Source organism: Varroa destructor, unplaced genomic scaffold (assembly GCF_002443255.2).
Source record: "Varroa destructor unplaced genomic scaffold, Vdes_3.0 BEIS01000003.1, whole genome shotgun sequence".
Classification (NCBI taxonomy): domain Eukaryota; kingdom Metazoa; phylum Arthropoda; class Arachnida; order Mesostigmata; family Varroidae; genus Varroa; species Varroa destructor.
Window position 1 is genome coordinate 36719876 of NW_019211456.1, and position 22588 is coordinate 36742463.

Sequence of the window (22588 nt, forward strand, 5' to 3'; positions counted from 1 at the left end):
AGAAGTGTAACGATGTGGACGCCGTTTTCGAAGGCCAACTTGATCGCCCTTAGGCCCGTTGTGTTTCGAAGTTATCCATTAGTAGGAAACATGGCTTCTTTGGGAAATGACAGATGCTTGCGACGAAATGCATACAACAGTGTTGAAACACTTCTTTTGTGATCCATCCAAACGGGTATGCAGCACATTAATTTCCAACATTTGCATTCTAGAAAACAAAAAACTGGAAAAACGAAAACAAAAAAACTACTTCCAGTCGCGGACATTATGACAAAGATTTTGCGCTCTCTTGATATCATCCGACCAACTAGTATCGTTCTTTTAGACGCAGTCACTTTCGGAAGGTCCATTATTGCAAGAAAAAGCATCTTTCTTGAATTTGACATACTTGAAGGAATGAAATTGTATAACTCCACCAAAATCCTTGGATTCTTCAAGAAAACTTTGACTTCATTATTATTAAAGCATTACTATTGCTCACACAATAGACATATTTTCAGTTCGCCGCAGAAAAGCCTAGAGTACCCTGATAGGCAAGTTATCATCCAATCCTTCCCTGCATTGTGGTCGCGGTGCCAACGGTCCGGTACGCTTCAATTGATTAGTAAATCCGTCCACATTTTAATTCACCTTGAGGGCGGTACAACTTTGCATGATTGTTACGCCTGGGTAAGTTAGATATTCTGCTAATGCTGCTTTGACATGTATCAACCATACGACGTAAATGAGCGTACGTTGAGGTGGACTCGTTTCCAACCCTTGAAGCTGCAGCTTCTTCCTCAGCCAGTAGTTGTCATTGCAACATGGCTTTACTCACCCCAAATAGACCAGCTGCCTCCCTACCAGGAAGGCCTCTGATCTGCAGTAACCGAAGCTGCTTCTTGCACAGTTTCGAGCTTTTCTCTGTCTCTGCGTTTTAAACACAGAATTTTAAGTCCATTAGTAGCTAATCACTATAGCATCTTCTACAAAAGGAAGCAAGGGGTATGTGATTTCGATCGCTCTAGCACAAGTAACAACGATAAGGACTGCTAGAACAGGTTGTTTTAAATGATTGTCTGATGCACAACATCGATCGCGTTAAGGTACTTTGAAGACAGTATGTCTTAAAATGTAGCACATTTATAAATTTTATACATTGGCCGGCAGTGCTGTGCAGTCTCCACGGTGCGCTATGAAAAAGCGGTCGTTTCGCTCTGCCATTAAATAAATCGTAACAAGGACGCCTGTGGACACTTACGGCGCTCTATGAGCAATTCGACGTCATAATTTTTCCCAAAAACATCGTTAGAAGTGCGCCATATAGTCCCGCCAATACGTTCTGTTAGCACGATATGGTGTGTAAACGAATTGTTGGCTGTTATAATCGAATCTGGGAAGCTTTGAAAAACTGTATTCATAATGTGTGTTAAAGATACTCCCCTTTGTTTTTACATGCCCATTTCAGCGCTCAGGCACCTTCTGAACAGCCATATGCCTATTATTTGCGTTCCCAAATATAGATTATCCATCTATGAATCGATAAAATGCAGAAGAAAGACTTAGCTATCGTACATTTGAAATGTGGCCAAAGAAAAAAATCCAGTGAAATGACTTGCGTAAAATTTTCGGCCTATGCACATCTAGATAGTACTAGCTCCCTGAGCAGAAACAACGGTTACGCTATTTATTATTTCGATATTTTAAAATATTGTTAAACGACTGGCTTCTGTTATAGTTAATGATATATTCGTACAGTGCTATGTTTTTTTCATTTCTCAAATAAATGTTTGCATTATTACTTTTGCTGTTCTTAGTTCTGCTATCGTTGATACGACTGCGTTATATATTATAATAACAGAAATAAGCCTCGGACGCTAGTCATCTTTCATATAACGAAAGACTTAAACTGATACGCACTCCTAAAAAGTGCTATCGGTTTGCCTGTCACCAGTAACTTAACTCGTCGACGATCAGCGTTGCTCTCACAAATCCAACTTACGTGGCACCCGGTAACAACTCTCTTTGGTAACACGCTTAACAAGTTTAAACGTTTAGCTGCTATTGGGCAATCTGCTTACCAAAACCTGCATCATCCTAGAATCAACATCAACGGTTCCTGTCTTTCAGGAACGAATGATATGGGCCGCTGAATATAATGAAACCTCGTTTTGCTAATTGCAAGCGACGCGTTTCCTCCATACCGTTTGTCGTATCGTCAAGAAATAAGTAATATCGCTTCTGGTCCCAACCAAAGTGAACGAAATCGTATAAACTTTTCATAATAGCTTCATTATTGTTATTGTTGGTCCAGGTATCATCTTATATTTCGAGGTGTGATAACGTTTCATAAATTTCATCGGACCCGTTCCCGACTCTTGCAAAATTAGCCTGAAGCGCTACTCAGGGGTATCAATCTCGGGATACATCGACTACACTGTGTCCTCAGGCTCAATGCGAAATGTAATGGCGAGATCACCCCGGCTGAATTGGTTTACTGTTCCATAGACCAGAGAAGTCCCTCTACAGTCGATGTCAATGTTATTGCTATAGACAGGCTCGAGAACCTCCACCTCTTGAATGAAAGATTCCATATTTTTATCCGTTCTGGAAGAAAAAACGAAGCAAGAAACATTTATTGTTTTTATTAGCATATCAAAACTGTGATGGATATTTTAGAATAGTTTTCGCCTTCAATAGAATAAAGAGGCTTAGTGTTAAGGGCTGGCGCACGCATATAGGGTGGTTAGGAGATTTCTATGGCTAGCACTCACATATGAGAGAAATAGATTCACATTTATCTATACGAAAACATTAGCACCTATAAATCTATCTTTTCACCTTTTCATAGCAACTTTCTAGTGACCTTGTATTTCTAGCCGAAATAACAAAGCGCTTTTGCTTTTTGCAGGTCAACTAGAAGCCTTAAAAGCAACTGAACTACCTTTACGTGACCAACAGCCGCGTGGTGTCAACAGGAACATTCGAAGCAGACGTTTCGAACTGAATCTTCTCAACACATATTGTTTATTGTATACGTCTCCCGAGCAACCACTGTGCCGCTCAGTAACAGACACGGTTTATTTTGGTAGTGGCTATAGTCTCAGATTTGGTTATGCTGCTACATGATCTAGAGGAATATTAATAATAACGCCTCTGCCGGGTATAGGGCGTATAATGTCGTTTGTTTGTATAGTTTTCATGTATAATCAATATTTGAGTGTCAAGAGATATTCTGAAAACAATCACCGCACAAAAAATTATATGAACGCACATCGCAGTTCCCTAACGGAAACGGCACGACTAGTCATTTATACGTTATCTTCAATAAGGGAAAAATAAATTAATAGGTATAGCATGCATGAGACGTTTCTGAATTGATCAGTACCTTGGACAATTTTCTATGTCACACCTAAGCAATGGCCCATAGTAAAACATATTCACTCTATTTTCACGAACAATGCGTACATATTATATGTAATATCCATTGTATAAACGCGTATTTACCGACACAATGTGACAACAATATCTCATATTAGAATGCGGTGAACAGAATATGGGTTAACTGCAACTAAAAATTGCCTGTTACTTAAAATCTCATTAACAAATTTTCTATGGTTTTATGCCATATGAAGGAATACACTACAAGAATCTTTGTTTTGTGCTATAACGTGAGCCATCTACGATGGAATATGGATTCCGATCCTAACGGGAAAAACCACAAGTATCAAAATCTTATGAAACTATCATAAGCAACACATACAAATACAAGCTTATGGTAAACGAAGCACTTTCGTATTTTACATTAACGGAATATTCAATGTGGGCGTCATAGTAGATAATCTAGATCAAATAGCTAGTATTGATTCATATAGGTAATGCCTTTTGGTGCTATTAATAGGATAAAATGTGCTTCATGACTTCAAGACTTGAAACAAATACCCAAAAAATGATTGAGTTTTATTGTTGACTTAACAAGGCTAAAGGAAAAGGCTGGTACGTTAGATCTAATTTAAGGCCTCCATAGATCGCATATATCAAAACTATTTCTTTAGTGTACGTTAATTAACGACAGTTTCATCATATAACTATCGTTCAGACCAATTTACAGCATATGCCTTAGTTGGGTACGAAATCCGAACATAATTTACCGCAAACAAGTAGATCTTCTGGCTAAGTTAAACAAACTTCAACGATCCTCTAATCGCCTATATTCACTGTAATATAATAATTCACAATAATTACAATATTGGAGAACGTTCTTAACACTTTATTCGTTTGTGTTTACAATACCTGCCGGTATTGTTCTTTCCTGTTGAACTAATTAATATTGAACCATTCGTGGGACACTCGCATATGGAAAGATCGTACGTCAACCGTAAGCGGCGGATACAAGTTAGTACACTTTATTCTCATTATATTCGTATTAATTATCATTATTATTACTGTTATTATGTACAACCGCCTCTGCCAGTGTACAGCACTCAATTACAACTGGATGTGAGGTGATACAAAATGAACATTGTATCCCTCTTCCTTGCTTCACCTGAGAAATCATTCGAACCTCAATATCATCTCTTTATGCACTTCTCTTCTCACACCATTAACAATGTGCAATTCATATGCTTGTTCACTCATGGAGCGCCAAATGCCCGATAGCAAATAGTTGGAGAGAATATAATAAAGTCAAATTGGTCGCATGAAAAACCACGTGGGATGGAATAAGGTGGGCTATAATGGGCTGCTGGTACCGTTGCAGCCACAACAGCCAATTGCAAACCTCTCAGCTCTACGCTGAAAGAAAGCAACAAAATGAATCGTTGTTAAATCCCTCCGGCGGTGGTCAATTACGATACGCGTATATGTATGCATACTGTGTTGTGTTTATCTGTACTTCTGTCCTGCGAAACACCCACGCCAGCCACACAAGCTATTTATATGTATGTATTTCGAGCAATATTGGGCAATAGTGACGAGATGCAAGGAATGACTGTTGTTTGTTAAGATCATCATGAAAGCTTTGATGAAGAACCAACCACAGCCTAATTAACAGCCTTGAGTTCAACGTCGAACCGCAACGTGGCATTGGGCGGAATAGGGCCAGTTCCCTGTTTTCCATAGGCCAAACGTGGAGGTATCACAAGACGCCTTTTTCCACCGACCTTCATGCCTTCAATGCCTTGGTCCCATCCTTGGATGACCGAACCCGTACCGAGCTTGAACGAAAAAGGCTTACCACTCGTACATGAGTCGAATTTCTTGCCGTTCATCAGCGTTCCAGTATAATAGACGTATACCATTTTCCCACGTTTGGCTATGGGCCCACTGCCTGGTCGAATATCCTCCACCTTGACCTCCTTCGATGAGATGTGTTCGCTGTTACCTGGAGTCTTCACTTTATCATCCTGGCTTTGGTCTTTGTCAGGCTTAGGGGTCTTATTAGACTTTGGCGTTTTTTCATGCTTGGGCGTCTTCTCGGCCTTCGGTGTTTTATCTGTCTTAGGCGTTTTAGGCTGTTTCTCAAGCTTGTTAGGTGTAGCCTGGCCATTATTCTTGCCGCTCGGAGTCTCTTTAGCCAGCGTTTTCGCTTTCTTCGACTCAGGAGTCGCTCCATTGACAAGTCCGGCTGGCCTCTTCTGTCCTGGCTTCACCACGATCTCCTCCTCCTCCTCCTCCTCATCATCAACATCGTCCTCGTCGAGATCATTGTCTTCTTCGCCGTCGTTGTCGTCGCTAGAGTCTTCGTCGAGCTCCTCCTCGAACTCATCGTCGTCTTCATCATCATCGTCTTCAACATCATCTTCATTAACAGTCACCTTCGACGCGCCATTTTCTCGCACAAAGTTAGGGGCAATACTTCCACCGGATGCAGTCTCTTTATTATACAAATCTGGTTTATCAGTTATATCCTCGACGTCTGCTTCATTGTCGGAAGAATCTTCGTCTGAGTAATTCGCCTCTACATCGTCAGAATCATCGGATTCGCCTAGGGGGTAAAACTGTTCATCGTCATCACCCTCGTCGAACAGCTCGTGCCCGGTTAGGTACACAATTCCGTCACCCTTCACAAAGAAGCAGATGTCCTCACCATCGGTGAAACGAAGATCAAGCGGACAGTCGTACACGTGACCTGGCCTCAGCGTTGCAATCGGATATTCGTTGCCATCCTTCTCAATAAACACCTGCACGATGCCCTGGCCAGTACTAATCGACTTAGTTGTGCCGGACTCGATTCCGCCATCGAGGGTCGCCTTCGTGATACGAAAGCTTTTAGGCACCTGTTGGCTGTAACGAAGTGTCGGCTCGAGCTGAAGTCCCCAAAACATCTTGGTGAGGTTTTTCTAGCCTTGTCACTGGTTAACACTGGCAAAACATCAACTAAAATGACAAGGTTTGGCGGAGTTCGTTTGTAACACCGGTGACGCAGAAGCTACTTGCACGTTGGCTTTTAATGCCAGTGTTTACCGGTGGCGCAGTCGATTGCCCGCGCACAGGACACACCAATAGCAAGAACTGGCATGTGTGGGATTTTTTCGCTGGCCTGCGAACTTCCCTAACGGAGTTATTCCTTGACAGTCTTTTTACCAGATTATGAGGATTTGCTTCAGACGACCGTCTACTGCTGCATCAATCACTAAATAAAAACAACGAGCATTTTTTTGTCGAAAAAACATTACGGGCGAGAGTATTCTCTGGAGAGCAGAACGAGGGAAAGTGAAAATCGCTGTAAACACTAGCTCCTTATAGGGTGTGCCGGGGAGCTTGGGAGAGATGGATGATACTACCAACAGGTTGATCGAAAACAAATTTCTTGTATCGTGGGAATTATACGTGTAAAATACAAAATAAGGTCAAACTAAGATTCCGTTACGTCGTTTTTAGCACGAAGTACCGAGACAGATTTGTGTGAGTAAATACATGCTTGGCTAATTAATACAAACCTAAACGAATTCGCTTCATCCGGCAGCGTTGTTTTGTAATCTATCAAGCGCCAGGCTCTCAGCACGACACGAAATGAGTCTATACGCGGACTCAAACCTATATTACCATGTCTCCCTAACATTAGCAGCCAAATACCTTAAATTATCACGAGGACACAGGTTATTGGGCTCTCGAGACCTAACTAGCGTTTTATATCTAACAGATTATTTTTTAGTAGTGAATGCCTTTTGTGTTATTGAACATCTCTGAAAACTAGGCTGAACACTTCTTTGTGACGGTCTATAGCAACGATCTAAATTAATTTCAAATATTAGGCTTATGTTTTAGATGTCCCTAAGATATTTTCATTAAAAAAAAAAATCGTTTTTATCAAGATTGCAAAAATTGAGGCAACGCTTCACGCTGACGTAGGCGGAGCATAAGTGTCTGTTTCAACGTACTTTATCACTTTTGACATGAAGCTAGGATAAATCAATTTAGTTGATTCTTTCGATCAACAAAAGCGATCCTACATGAATAACTTAGAAATAGTCATACGGCATTAATTCTTTGTGCCTATTTAGGTACACCGCTAAAATTTACAGCTTGGATACAATTTTAATAGGATTTGTGCGAAGAATTGCAAACCTCGAGCTGCTTTGAATCTGTTTTTGAGTTTATTTAGCGCATCAGTTAAATGTAGCGTTGACACAACAAAGCAATTTATAAACTGAACACAGTGGCGTTTGGCTAAACTTACGAATCGGATCTTCATTTGGCAAACCTTTGGAGCGAATGCCATCGTAGTTTAAAAAATGACCAGGGTTATTAATGACAGGACATTAATGAGTCTCTACCGGAAGACACTAGAGGGCGCAAAATATAAACAATTCGTCTTCTTTTTTCATTATATAGACAAACAATTTTGTTTTAGTTTCTCAACAACCACCTTACATAGCCCAACATGATAATACTCAGCCTGTCATTCAGATGTACGTCAGTTAACACGGAGACACAGTTCATAATATATTCATTTATACCGATTCAAATCGAATGTATGTGTTTTCATATGATTCCCTTTCATTCCGCGCGATGAGGGGAAATAGCGGCTAAAAGGTGAGTAGCGCGTGTGTTTTTCTCACATATGTTACATTAATCTACTTGCAGGGGTAATGACGCTTTATATATAATGATCAATTTGTAATAATACAACTTGCAATATCGCAGCAATGAGCCTTTATAGTAAAGCATATATCCTGGAAACTGTGAAGTATGTTGCTAAAGGTTTCAACAGTGTACGTCTGTCTCACAGTACCCTTTGAGGCAGCAGCCGCTGAAAATTCGAATGTAACAAACTTATCCGTAGCAAGAGATGCAGTCACCTTAAATCAGAGGTAAATTATGTGGAACTCTGGATGATGAGATCATTGCAAACCATTAAATTTAACATAAAATTTAAGCCATAAATAAGCTGCATAATTGGTGATTGCACATAACCGGTTTGATAAATCAAATTAGATCATCTCTCATATACAAGGTTTATAAAAGATATATTAAACACGTGGAATATATATAACTTCCTTTTTTCTACTGGTACCAGTAAACGAAAGAATATTTGGTAATTTTCACCGTTTGAGTAATATGTTTGCCTCTCTGTATTTCAAAATAGGTTTTTGCTTTTAATGTTCGAGGGTAGTAATTTACATTAGCAACGACATTGGATTCTAGATCAGTTTTCCATTATTGAGCTTCTGACAGACAGGTCGTTAATCATATTGGAAAAAACGGCATTTTCCTAAAATTATGCAGGCATTTTCGCGTAGAGTGGCCGCGTAAAAGGTCTGTCTATCAGCCAAAGGTTAAAATTTACTGGCAACACGCTAATGGTCTATCGTTTAATTTTTCCCGAGTTCGTTCAAAAGGATGTTACGAAAATTATTAGAAAAATTGCTTGCTTATTTAGAATACACACGCTTGACTACCTGGTTGGGATTTGAATGACTTTTGAATGGCATATCGTAATTCCAGTAAATATTAACAGTAGACTTTTGCCGTTTTCCAGAATAGTGCTTACCAGCTTTGGCGGGAAATATCTGAAGCCTATTATGAGGTTCCTTTTAAACAGACTATAATGCATGAAGAGTTATCATACGGCGTATAATAGTTACTATGCGTAAGTGGAAATTCTTGGCTTACACGAGCTCGTCAACGTCAGTCGAATTTGTATTGCACAAAAAAGCATTATCACTATTAAAAATGATAAAATTAATAGAGATGAAATAATTTCTCTATGTAGAGCAATCATGCTTATATCAGTCTATGAATAAATTAGGAAGTAAAACAATTCCTGGCCAATTGTCCCTTAGATCGGCGTATTTGTAGTATATAGTAAATGCTTGTATTAATTCTTGTCAATCATAAAATAGGTGCACAAAACTTGCGATGAATTTTCGTGCGAGAAGAAAGCAAAAGTTTAAACGCGAAGATGTAAGTTGAGTCCAATAAAGTGAATACCGTTAACTTCACTGGCTGGAACAGAGTAAGACACGGAAGATAAGAATATGATTGTTTAGTGGATGAACACAGTTATTATCTGTTGCGAACAATCTACATGGTTCGGATCCTATATGAAGGGCCTTGAGGTCTGAGTGTATCTACTTTATAGAAAGTGAATAAGGGCAAGACCAAAGTCTCTGTAACGAGGCGATTCCTATGAAGGAGATCGTTTCCAAATGCCTTGCAAGTACGTTTGCCTCTAGCGGATGTCCTCAACTTATTACCCGTCACTTAACGTGGAAATGGAAAGCGAACTATTAACCGAGTAAAGCATAATCTGTTTATAGATTTCATAGATCCAATATTTCATCAGTAAGTAATATTACAGATGTCCATTTGCAAATTCGCTGAAGGTTCCTGTATCTAGCTTTTGGTGATGCACATGTCTTATTTTGATTGGAATTGCCTCTTTGAGTAAACCTATTTCCTGTGCAATCAAAGTTATGGTCTGTGTGAATGCTATTCGAAATAAAGTGATCTGGTCCACCTATTTTAGATATGGTTATTTTAAAGCTGTTTAAAGTAAATTTTACTGGTTCATCACACCTTTCAGCTGGTTTCTTCTCATATTGTTCGTATAATGGGATTTAATTTTGATTGTATTTAAGTTGCGACAAGCTTAACCATTGAACTAAGTTCGTCCAACTACGACGTTTCATTCGACAATTTTATACTCCTTCATATATTATGTAATTAGTAATACATGTTACCAAATATTGAAAAAATGTATCTGCGAATGGCCTGCGAAGTTTCCGCTTTACTAGACAGGTTAGTGATTACATCAGAAGTGAATAGATCATTTAGGCCTGTCAAGTTCTTAAATAAAAGGCCGACCTATTCAAGAGGTGTTTAATTTAAGGCATGACAATATTTACCTTACTAAATAGAAGTTGTATTTGCGTCTTGGAATCGGTCTAAATGTTTCAATGAGCGGTATTGATTTGTAGAAGCTAATCACATTCGCCTTTCAGGCCATCCATCTTCTAGACCCAGAGTCTAGATGACTGTTACGTTTTACACAAAATCCGGCATTTTCGGTTTATGCTCTTTATACTGGCATATTAGCCTTACTATGTCGTCGCCATAAACCTATATTAACGAAGCAAGAAATTTTTTACTTATTCCTTTACCTTTAAAGCGTGTTCATCGATTTCAGGCGACATACAGTAGTAGCCATTCAACAATAAAAGTTAGTAAACGCACTTCAAGAAATAAAAAAAGAACGAGGTCTGCGCATGCCATCTGAGTAAACCTCAAAGCCGACCAAGAGAGTCGAAAAATGGCAATGTACTACCGTCGAAAATAGGACACCTAAAGCAGGAGAGGACTAGGCCAAGAAGAGCAAACGAGGCAAATAGCATGATCAAAATCTGATGGTTCTTACGCATAGAGCATCCGTCCACCTAATGCCTGATGGCGACCTTGACGAGTCCTTATTTAACCTTATATATTCACCTAAAGTACCGCTTAAAGACCACTCGCCTTGTTTTATGACGGGACTGGATCTATTGCATGGTCACGTAGAACAATGAATCTAATGGCAGGAATAAGACCGAAATTGATCTAGTATTTTGGCTTAAACGACGATGACCACGACATAAGGCCGTTCTTGGCTATTCGTTCTTGTTATATGACGTAAAAAGTTCGGGTAGCTTTGTCAGCTTCATGATTGTATGAGTTTGATGAGTTAGAATTTGATGGTCCCGGTCGTAGCATCATTGGTAGCGTCTTTGCTATACTCAGAAAAAAATGCTGTCTTGTGTTCGAAGACCTATGGTCATGCGCTTATAGAATCCAGAGCCTTAGAATTCGCGGATCTGCAATTTGCAACATGCGAAATATATTTTCCTATAGAACACGTTCGTGTATATGTTTATCTTTGAAATTTGTATATAGTATATTCCTGTTTGTACCTTTAATTTTCTCTAGTAATATTCACCCTTAGCGCGAACTCTGGCAAGGGTAAAGGTTCTAAACAGAACCTATTTTGGAGAGTTTATAAACTTGTAGCATTGCCTTATCTTGGTTAGGTATGCATCGAACATAAAAAACATTTGTTCAAATACGTCGTTCTAATTGCAGCTAGAGTTATGGTACACCCTTCTGGTAATGACCTTCTGGTAATGGACTTCTGGTAATGAACGATGCCAATCAAAGTTCGACTGTTTGAGTAATATAAAATAATGTAAACTCAGTATTTTTCTATTGAGACGCTTGCATACGGAATCGTATGGACTCGACAGTAGAGGTCGGTTACGGTACCTAGCTTATTCATCTCTGCTATTCTGCTCTACAGTATCTATAAGTGCAATATAGATATTGTTTTTCTTTTGCGGTCGACCTGACTCGGGCAGAAGTGTCCCGCGTAAATGTGTCCTGGAACTTCTTTACTGAAACGATGTACCAAACGATGCACTAAACATTAATGACCTTATAAATAACTGTGATAATATTATGGTCTCGATGAGCTGGAACTTCACCGTCATTTACGTTTTTCGATGTTAATACTATAATAGGATCTGTGCTATGTTTATACCTTTAGGTATGACTAATACTGCAATATTGAAGCTAATTCATCGTTCGATGACATCGAGTGCACAATTGAGCAGCTCCTTACGCTTGTGTTGAAGATGTAGTGCGCATGCCAGTAGTTTTCTACATAGCAAGCAATTTATTTGAATAGTTTACTTGTTTGAAATAAACACAACGGACCGCTGTCGCTATTGTGTATTTATTTTCATTTGTCTATGTACATATACGTATTTTTTTTGTATAGTCAGAAGACTTCTTGGTTCCATAACGTGGAAGGAAAACATTGCTTGAAATCAAGAGCTAGCAGACTGCACATCTGCTTAAAACGCGATCGCAACTCGAAAATTATGCGCTCGAAGTCCTCTTCAGTGTTTTCCTTCGGGAACTGTATAGCTAGTCGTAGTAGTTTCTCTACGGATACTAGCTGTCGCTCAATCTTTGAGGCACTTTCACTACGGGAAATGTTTGTAATTTCTTTGTTCGTACGCGCAGCATTTATAAGAGCCGCTTTCCAAGCTAAAGCAAATCCTCTGTAGAAACCGACCTCGGACGCCAGCGACGCACCCCTAGCCAAACCATGAGGGAATCCTTGCTGAAAGCCCAATTCTCTGCCAGACATAAACGCCTCGTCGTAGGCTTCTCTTCTTCTATAGTCCTCGCTAAGTATAATTCTGTCGATGGCGTCATTGAAGTCCGCGTAATTGTCATAGTCATAGTCGTCCATGGTCTTGTGTGGCCCCCTGCAATAATAGTTCGCAGACCGAAGCTATACCTTGCGCACTATAACATAACATTACAGAACACCACATCGAGCCTGAGTTTTAAACCGCATATTTCTATTCTACACATCGCAGGGTGTAGGAAGCGACACTGACATGTAGGACCCATACTAGCATAGGTAAGTGCTGATGAGCTTTGTACTGTTTCAGCTTATAATAAAAGTGAGCTGTTTCTAGTTTGTCGATATTGCAAAACACAATTCACAGGCATTTATTTATGCCTGCAAAGATTAGGGAGTCTATGATACAATACGCGGTTGATTTCTGTCTTCTGTCTAGAAATGGATGATCCCGCTTTGCTGATTTGCGACATATCTCGTGTAACATATCTTCTCATCTTACTTACCGGATTTATACTATTAGTAATTATGAAGAGGTTGTTCTCCGGCTATTAGAATAGCTCATAGTACATTCGTAATCTCCGACAAGTACCGTAAATATTCCTTAGCTAAGTAATTCAACGATTTTAGGTTGTCTTATCCGTTGTTAGTCGTCGTTGTCGCTACTTTACGTTGTCCCTTCGCACCTTGTCTGTCGCCCCTTACCCTTTTTCACTTGCATCTTACAACGTATTCTAGTTATTATTTACACGAAATCATAACCTGAAATAATGACAACAAGGCATACACAGCGTTCATTGGAACACTTAGAAAAATTTAACACCCTCATCATCGCCAATGATCTCCGCAAGGCCTTGATCTTCCAATATTTTGAGAAAAATCTTCAACACTTCGATATTGATACCGTAGAACTCCTCTTGCATTGTGTCTTCGCCTTGCACAAGCTCGAAAAGAGTGCACACTGTATTTGTCATGCCGGCGTTGACGGCAAAATCGTAGATGAGTTTCGCCCATTCTTCTTTGCTTCGCCATAGAACAACAAGTGTCTGCTGTGCGTCCATCCATAGTGCTTTTCCCGTTTCGACCATGTACTCGGCCACTGTTAACACGCCATCGGCGCTTAGTTTCCGGCTGATAGCTTTATTGTTGAACAACTCAGACGAGTGAGCATCTTGAATATTGAGCATGACAAGCTTATGATGTTGGCAGTAATCGCAAACGAGCGATGTCCATGCGTCCAGTTGCTTCTTCCTCGTTGTTAGATTCGGCTGAACGGTAAAGAATGGTGGAAAGCTGAACTCCCACGGCCAAGCGAATTCTGCCATGACTGCTCAGTGTTCTGTGGACGAACGGTGACGAACGTGCTGGTTATGGATGCCATGATAGTAACTAAATATTGCTGCACGCTATCAAGAGCTACTATCTTCGACTAATTTTTATTGTTCCTTAAACCAACCCGGTAGTGGACATCCTTGGCCCCTTGCACGATTCAAAGTTCTTATTTGGAGGCTGAAGAAAGTTTCTCTTACGGATTAGTTTTATAAAAGAGCCTATAGGCAAGCATGAAACTTACGTTGGTTCAGACGAAGGAGTTGAGGAGCAGGTCAATAAAGTTTGCCTGAAAAAGTTCGCAGAAACGAAATATGTCTTACTACGCACTTCACGTAAACATCAATTGAAATTTTAGACAAACATATATAGAACACATGGAAAAGATGTCCATTGCACGCTTTAACAGTAGAACAAAGTTTGTTCTATATCCTGCATTATAAAAATAGAGTACAAAAATGTCCAAGACTTCTGACGAATGTCATCCTTCACAAACGATCATACTAAGTCATAATTGGGTTGCTTCAGCTCCTTGCATCTTGTATAGACGAACTTCTCGTCACTTGGTCTGTTTAATACAGCATATAATCGAATATACTTTTAGCTATATATATTAAGTGGGTGATCTATGCTAATTTAACATCTTTGCTTCACATATACTGTTCTTTAGCCGGAATAGTTGTTTTATACTTCGCATATACAGTTTAGTTTCGTATAGTTAACCTATCACAGAATTGTAATAAAGCAAAAGTTAAGGTGCAAACCTCGAGCCCTAGGATTAGAAATTTGTATGTGCTTTTTTTATGCACTGTGTATAAGGAAATATTCTTCTACGAGCCACATTAGCCCGCGTTCTTATATAAAAGTAAAATACAAATAACATAAGAGTTATGCAACCCTTATTAATGCTCGCACGTTCTATTGACAAAGGCGATTGTAAGGTTTGCAACGCTTGTTCTGAATATTGTAGGTTAAAGTCACTGATCGTCACGGAAAGGCACTCTTTTCTTGATGCCAATCGTGATAAGCGAATTCGAGCAAGAAAAACCAATTTAACATACGTATTTTGATCCTGAGGCGCCCCTGAGTACTGAACAACTTTTCGTCATCTATTCTGTTTCTTGCTTTCAGGTGCGCTTCAACATCAACTTGATTACTAGAACGTGTTGAATCGTGTTCTTCCTTTGCCAGCAACAACGATGACCGTTACGACAAGCCGCCGCCGCCGCCGCCGCCGCCGCCGCCACCGCCACCGCCACCGCCACCGCCTTCAAGTTCCAACCACGACCAGCTCATGAGCTAACGATTGACGGGCAAAACTCGTGTGTGCGGTGTCTGTTATTATTACCCACGAGAGATGGTGCCTGCAACTGACCAGCTGATCGGCGTACTTGACCCGCCCGGCTGATTGCACCACGCTCACTCTGTCTCTTGAATCACTCCATTGAACTCGGTAGCCCCTGATGAGTTGATATGAACTGTCCAGTCCACTCAAACCAAGTACATACACATCTACCTGCACATGTCACGGATACACTAAAGTCGTGTGCATTTCTTTCAAATGCGCCTAACACAACGGTGTCCGCTAATTTTCGCTAGTAGTTGCTCGGAATACCTCCAGTTTGTCGACGACCTTTATATATTTTGTTTCTCTTTTTTTGGGTGAGTCACAGACTAGCTTTAGGCAGATAAGCCGCCAGCGGTACACCACAGATCACCATTCGGGACCACCACTAGCAACAGCAGCTGCTCCGTAGGGATGTCTGCGGTTGCTGTCTGCTGCGATTGTATTGTGTAGGAGGGCCCGTGACGACAGAAGCAGCAGCTGCGGCCGCTCCTCACACCGCTTCTTACCGAGTGGTTTCGTTTTGTCGAGTGCTCGCCACCACTCGTCCTATCCCCCTTTCATTGGCTAGAAGCTGGTCGGGACGGGTCGCCTCTGCTGGCGAAGCAAGCCAGCGGCAAGCAGCGTTTTCGCTGATGTGTCGTCGTTGGTCGCTTGTGAGGAGCAATTCGTACGATTTGCTCCAGGCGGCAAGCGTCAAGTCGCCTGGGTTGCAGGTCGCGTGTAAACTGTGACTACCCCATGTGTGAATGTACTTGTGGCTGTGCTATGTTTGTGCCTGCAATATCTAGCCTACTAAGTATGAATGCTTGTATTGCTGCTGCTGCTGCTGCTGCTGCTGCCGCTGCTGCTGCTGCTGCTGCTGCTGCTGCAGGTTTCTTCTACGAATAGAATCCGTGTGTATGCTCTGTGTGATTGTGCGTTTTAAACAGCTAGATAATGAGCTACTACTAGCTGTCTAGTCCAGTCCATATCTGGGGCTGGGCTCAAAACTGCCAGAGAAATGGTTGGGTAGGATAGCCGGGCAGGTAGGCGCGCCCGCTACCAATTGTTAGGAGACAGTTCGACAGGCCGCCTGTATTTGCTGTGTGAGGTAAATGTGCGGCGCGGTGCCGCGGTTTATCGTGGAGAGTTAGGCGAACTTCAATAAGCCCAGGATAAAACCCTAATCAAAAGTTAACCAAAAGTAAAACGCATTATTCCCTCGCATCGAGAAGAAGCCAACAGCCTGGGGCTACTGGTGCTAATAGCAAAACTGGTTAGAGGTGATTGCTAATCGAAATCCAATGAGTGGAGTATTTCTTTCGCACATACTAGTAGTTACTGGGAAGAACTAGCCAGCAGCGAAGGTCTGGCAAGTGTACGAAAGCGGTATCGACGTACAGTGTACAGTTTTGGCCACATCCCCTTTGCTGGGGCCATCAGGAACCATGAAACGCAAACGGAGCTCAACGTTAGAGCTGTTAGGGGAACGGCAGACGCACGCGCGACGGCCACAGGTCCCTCTTCAACGATATGCTGAGGACAAGGCGGCACACTTTGAACTCGAAGAAATGGTATGTAAGCTGCCCGTTAGCGTTCGCAGTACGTTTCTCATGGTGTTTTCGCCGAACGGTGCTCAGGTAGCATCTACTCATGGTGACCACAAAATCTACGTTTGCCAGGTGTCGACTGGTCGTTTGCTAAACACTTTGGAAGGACATCCTCGAACGCCGTGGTGTCTTGCCTTTCACCCTACCTGCAACGATTTGTTAGCCAGCGGCTGTTTAGGTGGTGAGGTTCGTGTTTGGGATCTACGAGGCGGTGGTTCCGAGGTGTGGGTTTGTCCGGAAAAGTCCGTCATCACCTCACTATCATTCCACCCGATGGAGAACTTTATTGCATTGTCGACCGTTAACCGTGTTCATTTCTGGGACTGGAGCCGGCCAGAGCCGTTCGCCACAACGAAGACGAATTCCGAACGTGAAAAGGTTCGTCTAGTTCGGTTCTCCCCACAAGGCGACTATCTTTTAACGGGCATTACCAATGCACAATTGACCGGACCTATACGCCACTGTCGATCATCTATTCTTAACCGTTTGATGACCATGTATCATCGACTTGGCGAGATGATACCGCCAAGTCCTTTGGCACGGCACCACGCGTCGTTACAGCGCCGAATAGCGCGTCGTGGTGGCCATCGTAGGGTCACTCACGATGATATATTTGAGCTTCTACGAAGTCGACAGTTGTTTTTATACCAGCGAGCCGAACGCTCGAATCCTCATCGCGGTAACGGATGGAGTCAGTCGCCATCTGAACTGGACGGACACCCCGGAGGAACTTATAACGGGCAGTCTACAGCAGAGAGTGCGCATAATCCACTTATGCTCTATTTTGAACTTCGCTCAGAACAGCACCGTCAACAAGAACGTCTCCAGGAGCGCCAACAGCAGCAACCGTCACCGTCACAACAACCCCAACAATCGGCAACAAGCGCGAGCGGTTCCACCTCAAATGGTTCTCAGTCATATTCATTTTATCCACCGTTTAGCCTAGCTGGACCCTCCAGCTCTTCCACTTTACCTCCATTCTCTGCGGCAACTACAACTTCCTCATCCGCATTTTCAGCCGCTGGCTCAACTGCTTCTAACCTTGGATCATCATTATCATCTTCTTTGCCTTCATCATCAAGAACTGTTGCACAGAAGTCATCGTTGCAGTCTACAATTTTAAAGGCCCGCCAGCGTAGCCTGTTCACCCGACGTCAACCACCAGCATCCCGTGGTTCAAGCAATAGTAATAGCAGTAATAGTAATGGCGACGGTGGAAGCAGCAGCTTCGCTTCGAGCGCCAGCCAGACTGACAGCCCCTCTGGAGGGCAGCTAAACGACAGGAATGCCCAGCGAGGGGACAGTTCGAACTTGTTGGAAACGTTCAATCGACTTCGAGCGCTGTGTTCACGACTAGAAAGTCAAATGTTACAACACTCCGAAAATAACCAACAGCAGCAACAACAGCTGCTTCATATTGGCCCATCTGCTTCTGCAAGCAGTGCGTCATTGCCGCAACCATCGTCGTCATCTTTCCCCCCCCTACCATCAGCATCCTCGAGTGTGGCCAGAACGTCGTCGTCGTCTCATGCGTCAATCTCATCGAATCCGACATTAACCAGACAGCATTTGCCCTCAACTTCGTCTAGAGACTTCGGTTTTCCTGGGAATTTGAATTCTTCCACTGATTCTTTGCGAACCACATCAACACTTCCATCATCGTCACCAGCGGCAAACGATCTAGACGCTCGTTCCCCCACTTCATCGAATGAGTCTCGAAGTGATATCTCACTGTCACTTGTCTCACTTTTGAGCCGTCTTCAAGAAAGTTTGCAGTCTTTAAGCGAGGCGACGAATCTCACAGGAATTAATGGCGACGGAGCTGCAGCGCGCCAGCAAATTCGCGAAGTCCGACATCGAATTTCGGAAATTCTCGAGCGTCTAGAAAATGTAAGTGGCTATCGCGAACGGTTGCAAAACCTTCGTGAACAAATCTACGCAGCTGCTGAAAGAATGGCTCGACGAAATGAAGAGGATGACCAATCACCGAGTCGTTCTCAGCAGCTGGATCTTGCGTACTGTCTTTGGTTGGTCGAAATGTCACTTCAACTAACCGACCAGATGCATCGAATTCTCCGAGCTGATTATCGTCTAAGTACGCTGCATTTGACCCGAGGCCGCCGAGAGATTCGAACTTCCCGAGGGCCGCGTTTTGAAGATGATAACTCTCAGCAAGCAAATCTGCCATCAGGCGTCCTACCTCTATCTTCCGGGGTCGGTGTTGGGACTCCGGCGGCACCAAATGCTCCTAATCTATTGGTTTTCGGTTCTTCTGAATCAGAGAGTGAATCCGAAGGTGAAGGCGAGCGGGGATCAAGTGTACCACCATTTACACCGCCTCCTTTCCGCGCACCTCAATATAACTCCGCCCGTTATCCGACGGCAAATATGGGAACCATGGGCCCCGTGACGCATCGTATTCAGTATTGGCGAACGACCGGCGACGAAATGATTCCCCAGATCTCCGACTCCCGGGCGCGTGTCGTCGTTAACGTCTGTAAGATTACGAACGACGGTTCCGTCGACGTAAGTCCGTGCGGTCGTCTGCTGGTTGCACTCGTACCCGACACGGTTGGAGTCACCCTAACCGTATTCTCGTTGGAAGAGGCCTCCATGGGCCAAGTGCTATACACGTGGGGTTTTGGCCCTAATGCCGTCTCCGTAAGCTTCTCACCTCTATCCCGATACATTGTCGTCGGTTTGGCATCTTCACGTTACATGTCTCCGCAACGTGAGGTTGTGGCTCAAATCTTCCGACTAGGAGTCAGGCCTGTTCAAGGCCAGACGGGTGGTGTCCTTCTAGAGCACGTGGGAAATATGAGCCAGCCGTTGTTGGGTTCCAATGCATCGCATCAACTCAGTTCGCTCAACTGCGTTCGCTGGTTACCCAATCCGGGTGAGGGTCTTGTATATGGAACGAATAGGGGGACGCTATGCATTTGCCGGCCATTGTGTTCCGTTTGTCAGGAGTGCTCTGGCGAAGCAAGTGTGCATGGTAGTGGCTCACGTGACGGAACAGATCATCGGGACGGCCCGGGTGGACTATTGCGCACTCGCAGGGACTCGTTTGAGAACCTCACCGCGCACGTTGAAGAGACAGCCATGCAGCAAGTCTTGCGCAGACCGTAGCGACAACTACTGGCAGTGGAAGGTCGTCGTCAGAGTAGCAGTACTAGTAACGCGAAAATGAGTCTTAAGATAAAGACGAAAAGCTGCCGAGTTGCCTTTTACCTGCAGCCCTAAGGGTAATTCATGCAAGATACTTATGAAATGATCACTCACATAAATTCGTTTAGCCGGCAGCTCGTCTACCGGTTACTATATATGGACATTATGAATAATATTCTCGGGCATTTATACGAACACGACAGCATGTAGGAGATATATGGACGCACGTACGGGCATGCTTGTACAGCGTGTGGTCGTAGCTTATGCGGGCTTACGAGTATGTTAACGAGATAACTTGTATTTCTTTATTGCATTATTAATGTGTTAATGTAATGCTGGCCTTGGGCAAGGATGAAGATAGATGACACTATGAGATGCGAGTCGCTTGGAGAAGGTAACAGTCAAAAGAAGAGCGATTTTGTTTTTTATTGATTATTTTAAACATTTGTCGTTTCTGTCCCGTCACATGTCGAACAACGACAATAAACAGAGAACGGTAATTTAAAGTGACGGAGCGAACGTATCAGTTGCACGATTCAAGGTACGAAGAGTGCTTTATTTAACAGTGGAGTTAGATTATTGCATAAGTGACAAATACACAAAAGGGACTAGGGTAATAAGCAAACGTAGCCTAAACCAATCGTGAGAACAGGTCAAACAGCAACATAAAAGGCCGAAATTAATAAGCACCAATATAAATAAATGAGAAAAATAAAGGGAATAATATCACCAAAAGCAAAAATTGTACGCAGATGAAACTGAGACTTATCCAGTGAAGCCTCCCATAGCTCCAAATTTGCGACTGCGACGGCACTTCGATGTATATATTTATGAAAATTTACAGTATCAACGAAGAATATAGTGTAGACGACAACTTTTTTTAGAAAAAGAGAACACTTGAAATAAACAGCATGGGAAAAAATATATATAGATAAAAAACAAAATGATGATCTGAACATATGAGAAATTTATATATATATATATATATATATATATATATATATATGATGAGAAGGTTACAGAAGGTAATGGAAAGAAGAGGAAAAGAAAACACCTTTTTAGGTGCATCAAAAGCAGCACATAGCTGTAGATGGGCAAAGCGTGCATTGAACGAGTCCCCAGTTGGAAGAGAGGTGACGGAAACGTTGTAGCCGTGTAGGGGCTGCCACTTGTATATATGGTCGCTATATTTTGTATTTTGTGCTAACTGGGGGTATCAACCACGAGGATATGCAATAAATAAATTAAAAAGTATCACAACCTACCACAACCAATGTTATTATTTTTGTCAAGGATGGTAAATAGGTCTCTATGTCGACTGATGTCGGTTCGACTTGGCTGCAGGTTTGCTGAGAAACGACAAATAATTGGGAACAAATAAGGTTCCATATTTAGCGGTCTTTGGCGGTACATGCTGATATCCATTAGTAACTCAAACAGTAGAGTCTCCGGTAGGAAGTCAGATGAAACTAGTTCGATATGCGTTTGCTACATAAAATGTGTGAAAATGTCGAGATGGTGTCATGAGATAGTCTTTATATTGGATCATATTTTTCTAAACGAGAGTAATAATAAGAATTATATGCAGGTTCGTCAGTTGGCTCTAACGTATTGGTTGGTAATCTGATTCAATGTGAGAGTGATTCCGAGTAAAAAAAGACTTAGCACAAACTTAAGCATTTATTTCTATGATTTTATAGCATAAAGTGTTACTTTTTAGCCCGGATACCTTCATATACGACTATATTGGAAGTAATGCTAGCAACTAACGATGGGCTCTATACCTTCGTATTTGAATTTTGTTTACCTAAATGTTCCCGGCGAAAATTTCGTTTTTTCGCACTATTCCATTCACTTAGCCATAGTGATTATGTCCGTCTATTCAGTATTCTATGAAAATCACCGAATTTATTTGCTGGAATATATATAATGTCGAAATTTGTATTTCGATACCAATATGCCATTGCAAGCAGTAACTGGCAAAGAAATATTCTAGCCTAGTTAGCTAGTCTAGTTCGGCATATGCTTCCTGTTCTTACAATCATCGTCAGTTTTCGATTTTACCCTGTAGATTGCGTTGCGCTAGAGACCTACGAATATGGTTCATTCACACAAGCTTTAGAGAGGGTGTGTCATCTTTTAACCACTTGAACCTAGAACCTTTGAGCTCCTTAAATGGGCGAATGTTTTTTTCTGGAAGACGCTACGCCGTAGATACAATATGGTCTGGTGCACTACAATGAAAAGCTGTTAGAGATATTTTAGATGATCCGAACGTCTCGACAAATTAATCAGTGTAATTCAATGAAATATCGTACGTTGTTCGTCCAGACCATTTTTTGCGAAAGTGTCGTTTTAGCATATTGGATGGATCCATTTTAATCGTAGGGCCTTAGGGGAAGATTTATCAAGTACAGCGCCTAGACATCTGAAAGGTACTGTGAGCCGTTGCGTGGCCTTTCACGACTTTGACGATTGAGCTGCTGTTATTGAGTGAAAGGTTGTGACACTTAGTGGATACTGTGTTATCGAAGCAGAATACCACGA

General features: G+C 42.1%; 3 protein-coding genes across 3 annotated transcripts; 1 reads left to right on the forward strand and 2 right to left on the reverse strand.

Moving 5' to 3' along the window:
• Positions 1 to 4233: 4233 nt before the first annotated feature.
• Fkbp39 (FK506-binding protein 39kD) lies at positions 4234 to 6596 on the reverse strand. The gene has a single exon (XM_022799251.2). It carries the CDS (start codon positions 6303 to 6305, stop codon positions 5022 to 5024), a length of 1284 nt encoding a protein of 427 aa, XP_022654986.1. The 5' UTR covers positions 6306 to 6596; the 3' UTR covers positions 4234 to 5021.
• Positions 6597 to 12803: 6207 nt separating this feature from the next.
• On the reverse strand, positions 12804 to 15152 carry Vps25 (vacuolar protein sorting 25). Its single transcript, XM_022796964.2, has 3 exons — positions 14998 to 15152; positions 14181 to 14225; positions 12804 to 13946 (listed from the first exon to the last, which is right to left on the reverse strand). The coding sequence occupies exon 3, from the start codon at positions 13930 to 13932 to the stop codon at positions 13414 to 13416; it is 519 nt and encodes a 172-aa protein (XP_022652699.1). The 5' UTR covers positions 13933 to 13946; positions 14181 to 14225; positions 14998 to 15152; the 3' UTR covers positions 12804 to 13413.
• A 717-nt stretch (positions 15153 to 15869) lies between these two features.
• LOC111246788 (activating molecule in BECN1-regulated autophagy protein 1-like) lies at positions 15870 to 21311 on the forward strand. Its single transcript, XM_022796962.2, has one exon. The coding sequence runs from the start codon at positions 16712 to 16714 to the stop codon at positions 20000 to 20002; it is 3291 nt and encodes a 1096-aa protein (XP_022652697.1). The 5' UTR covers positions 15870 to 16711; the 3' UTR covers positions 20003 to 21311.
• The last annotated feature ends 1277 nt before the right edge of the window (positions 21312 to 22588 follow it).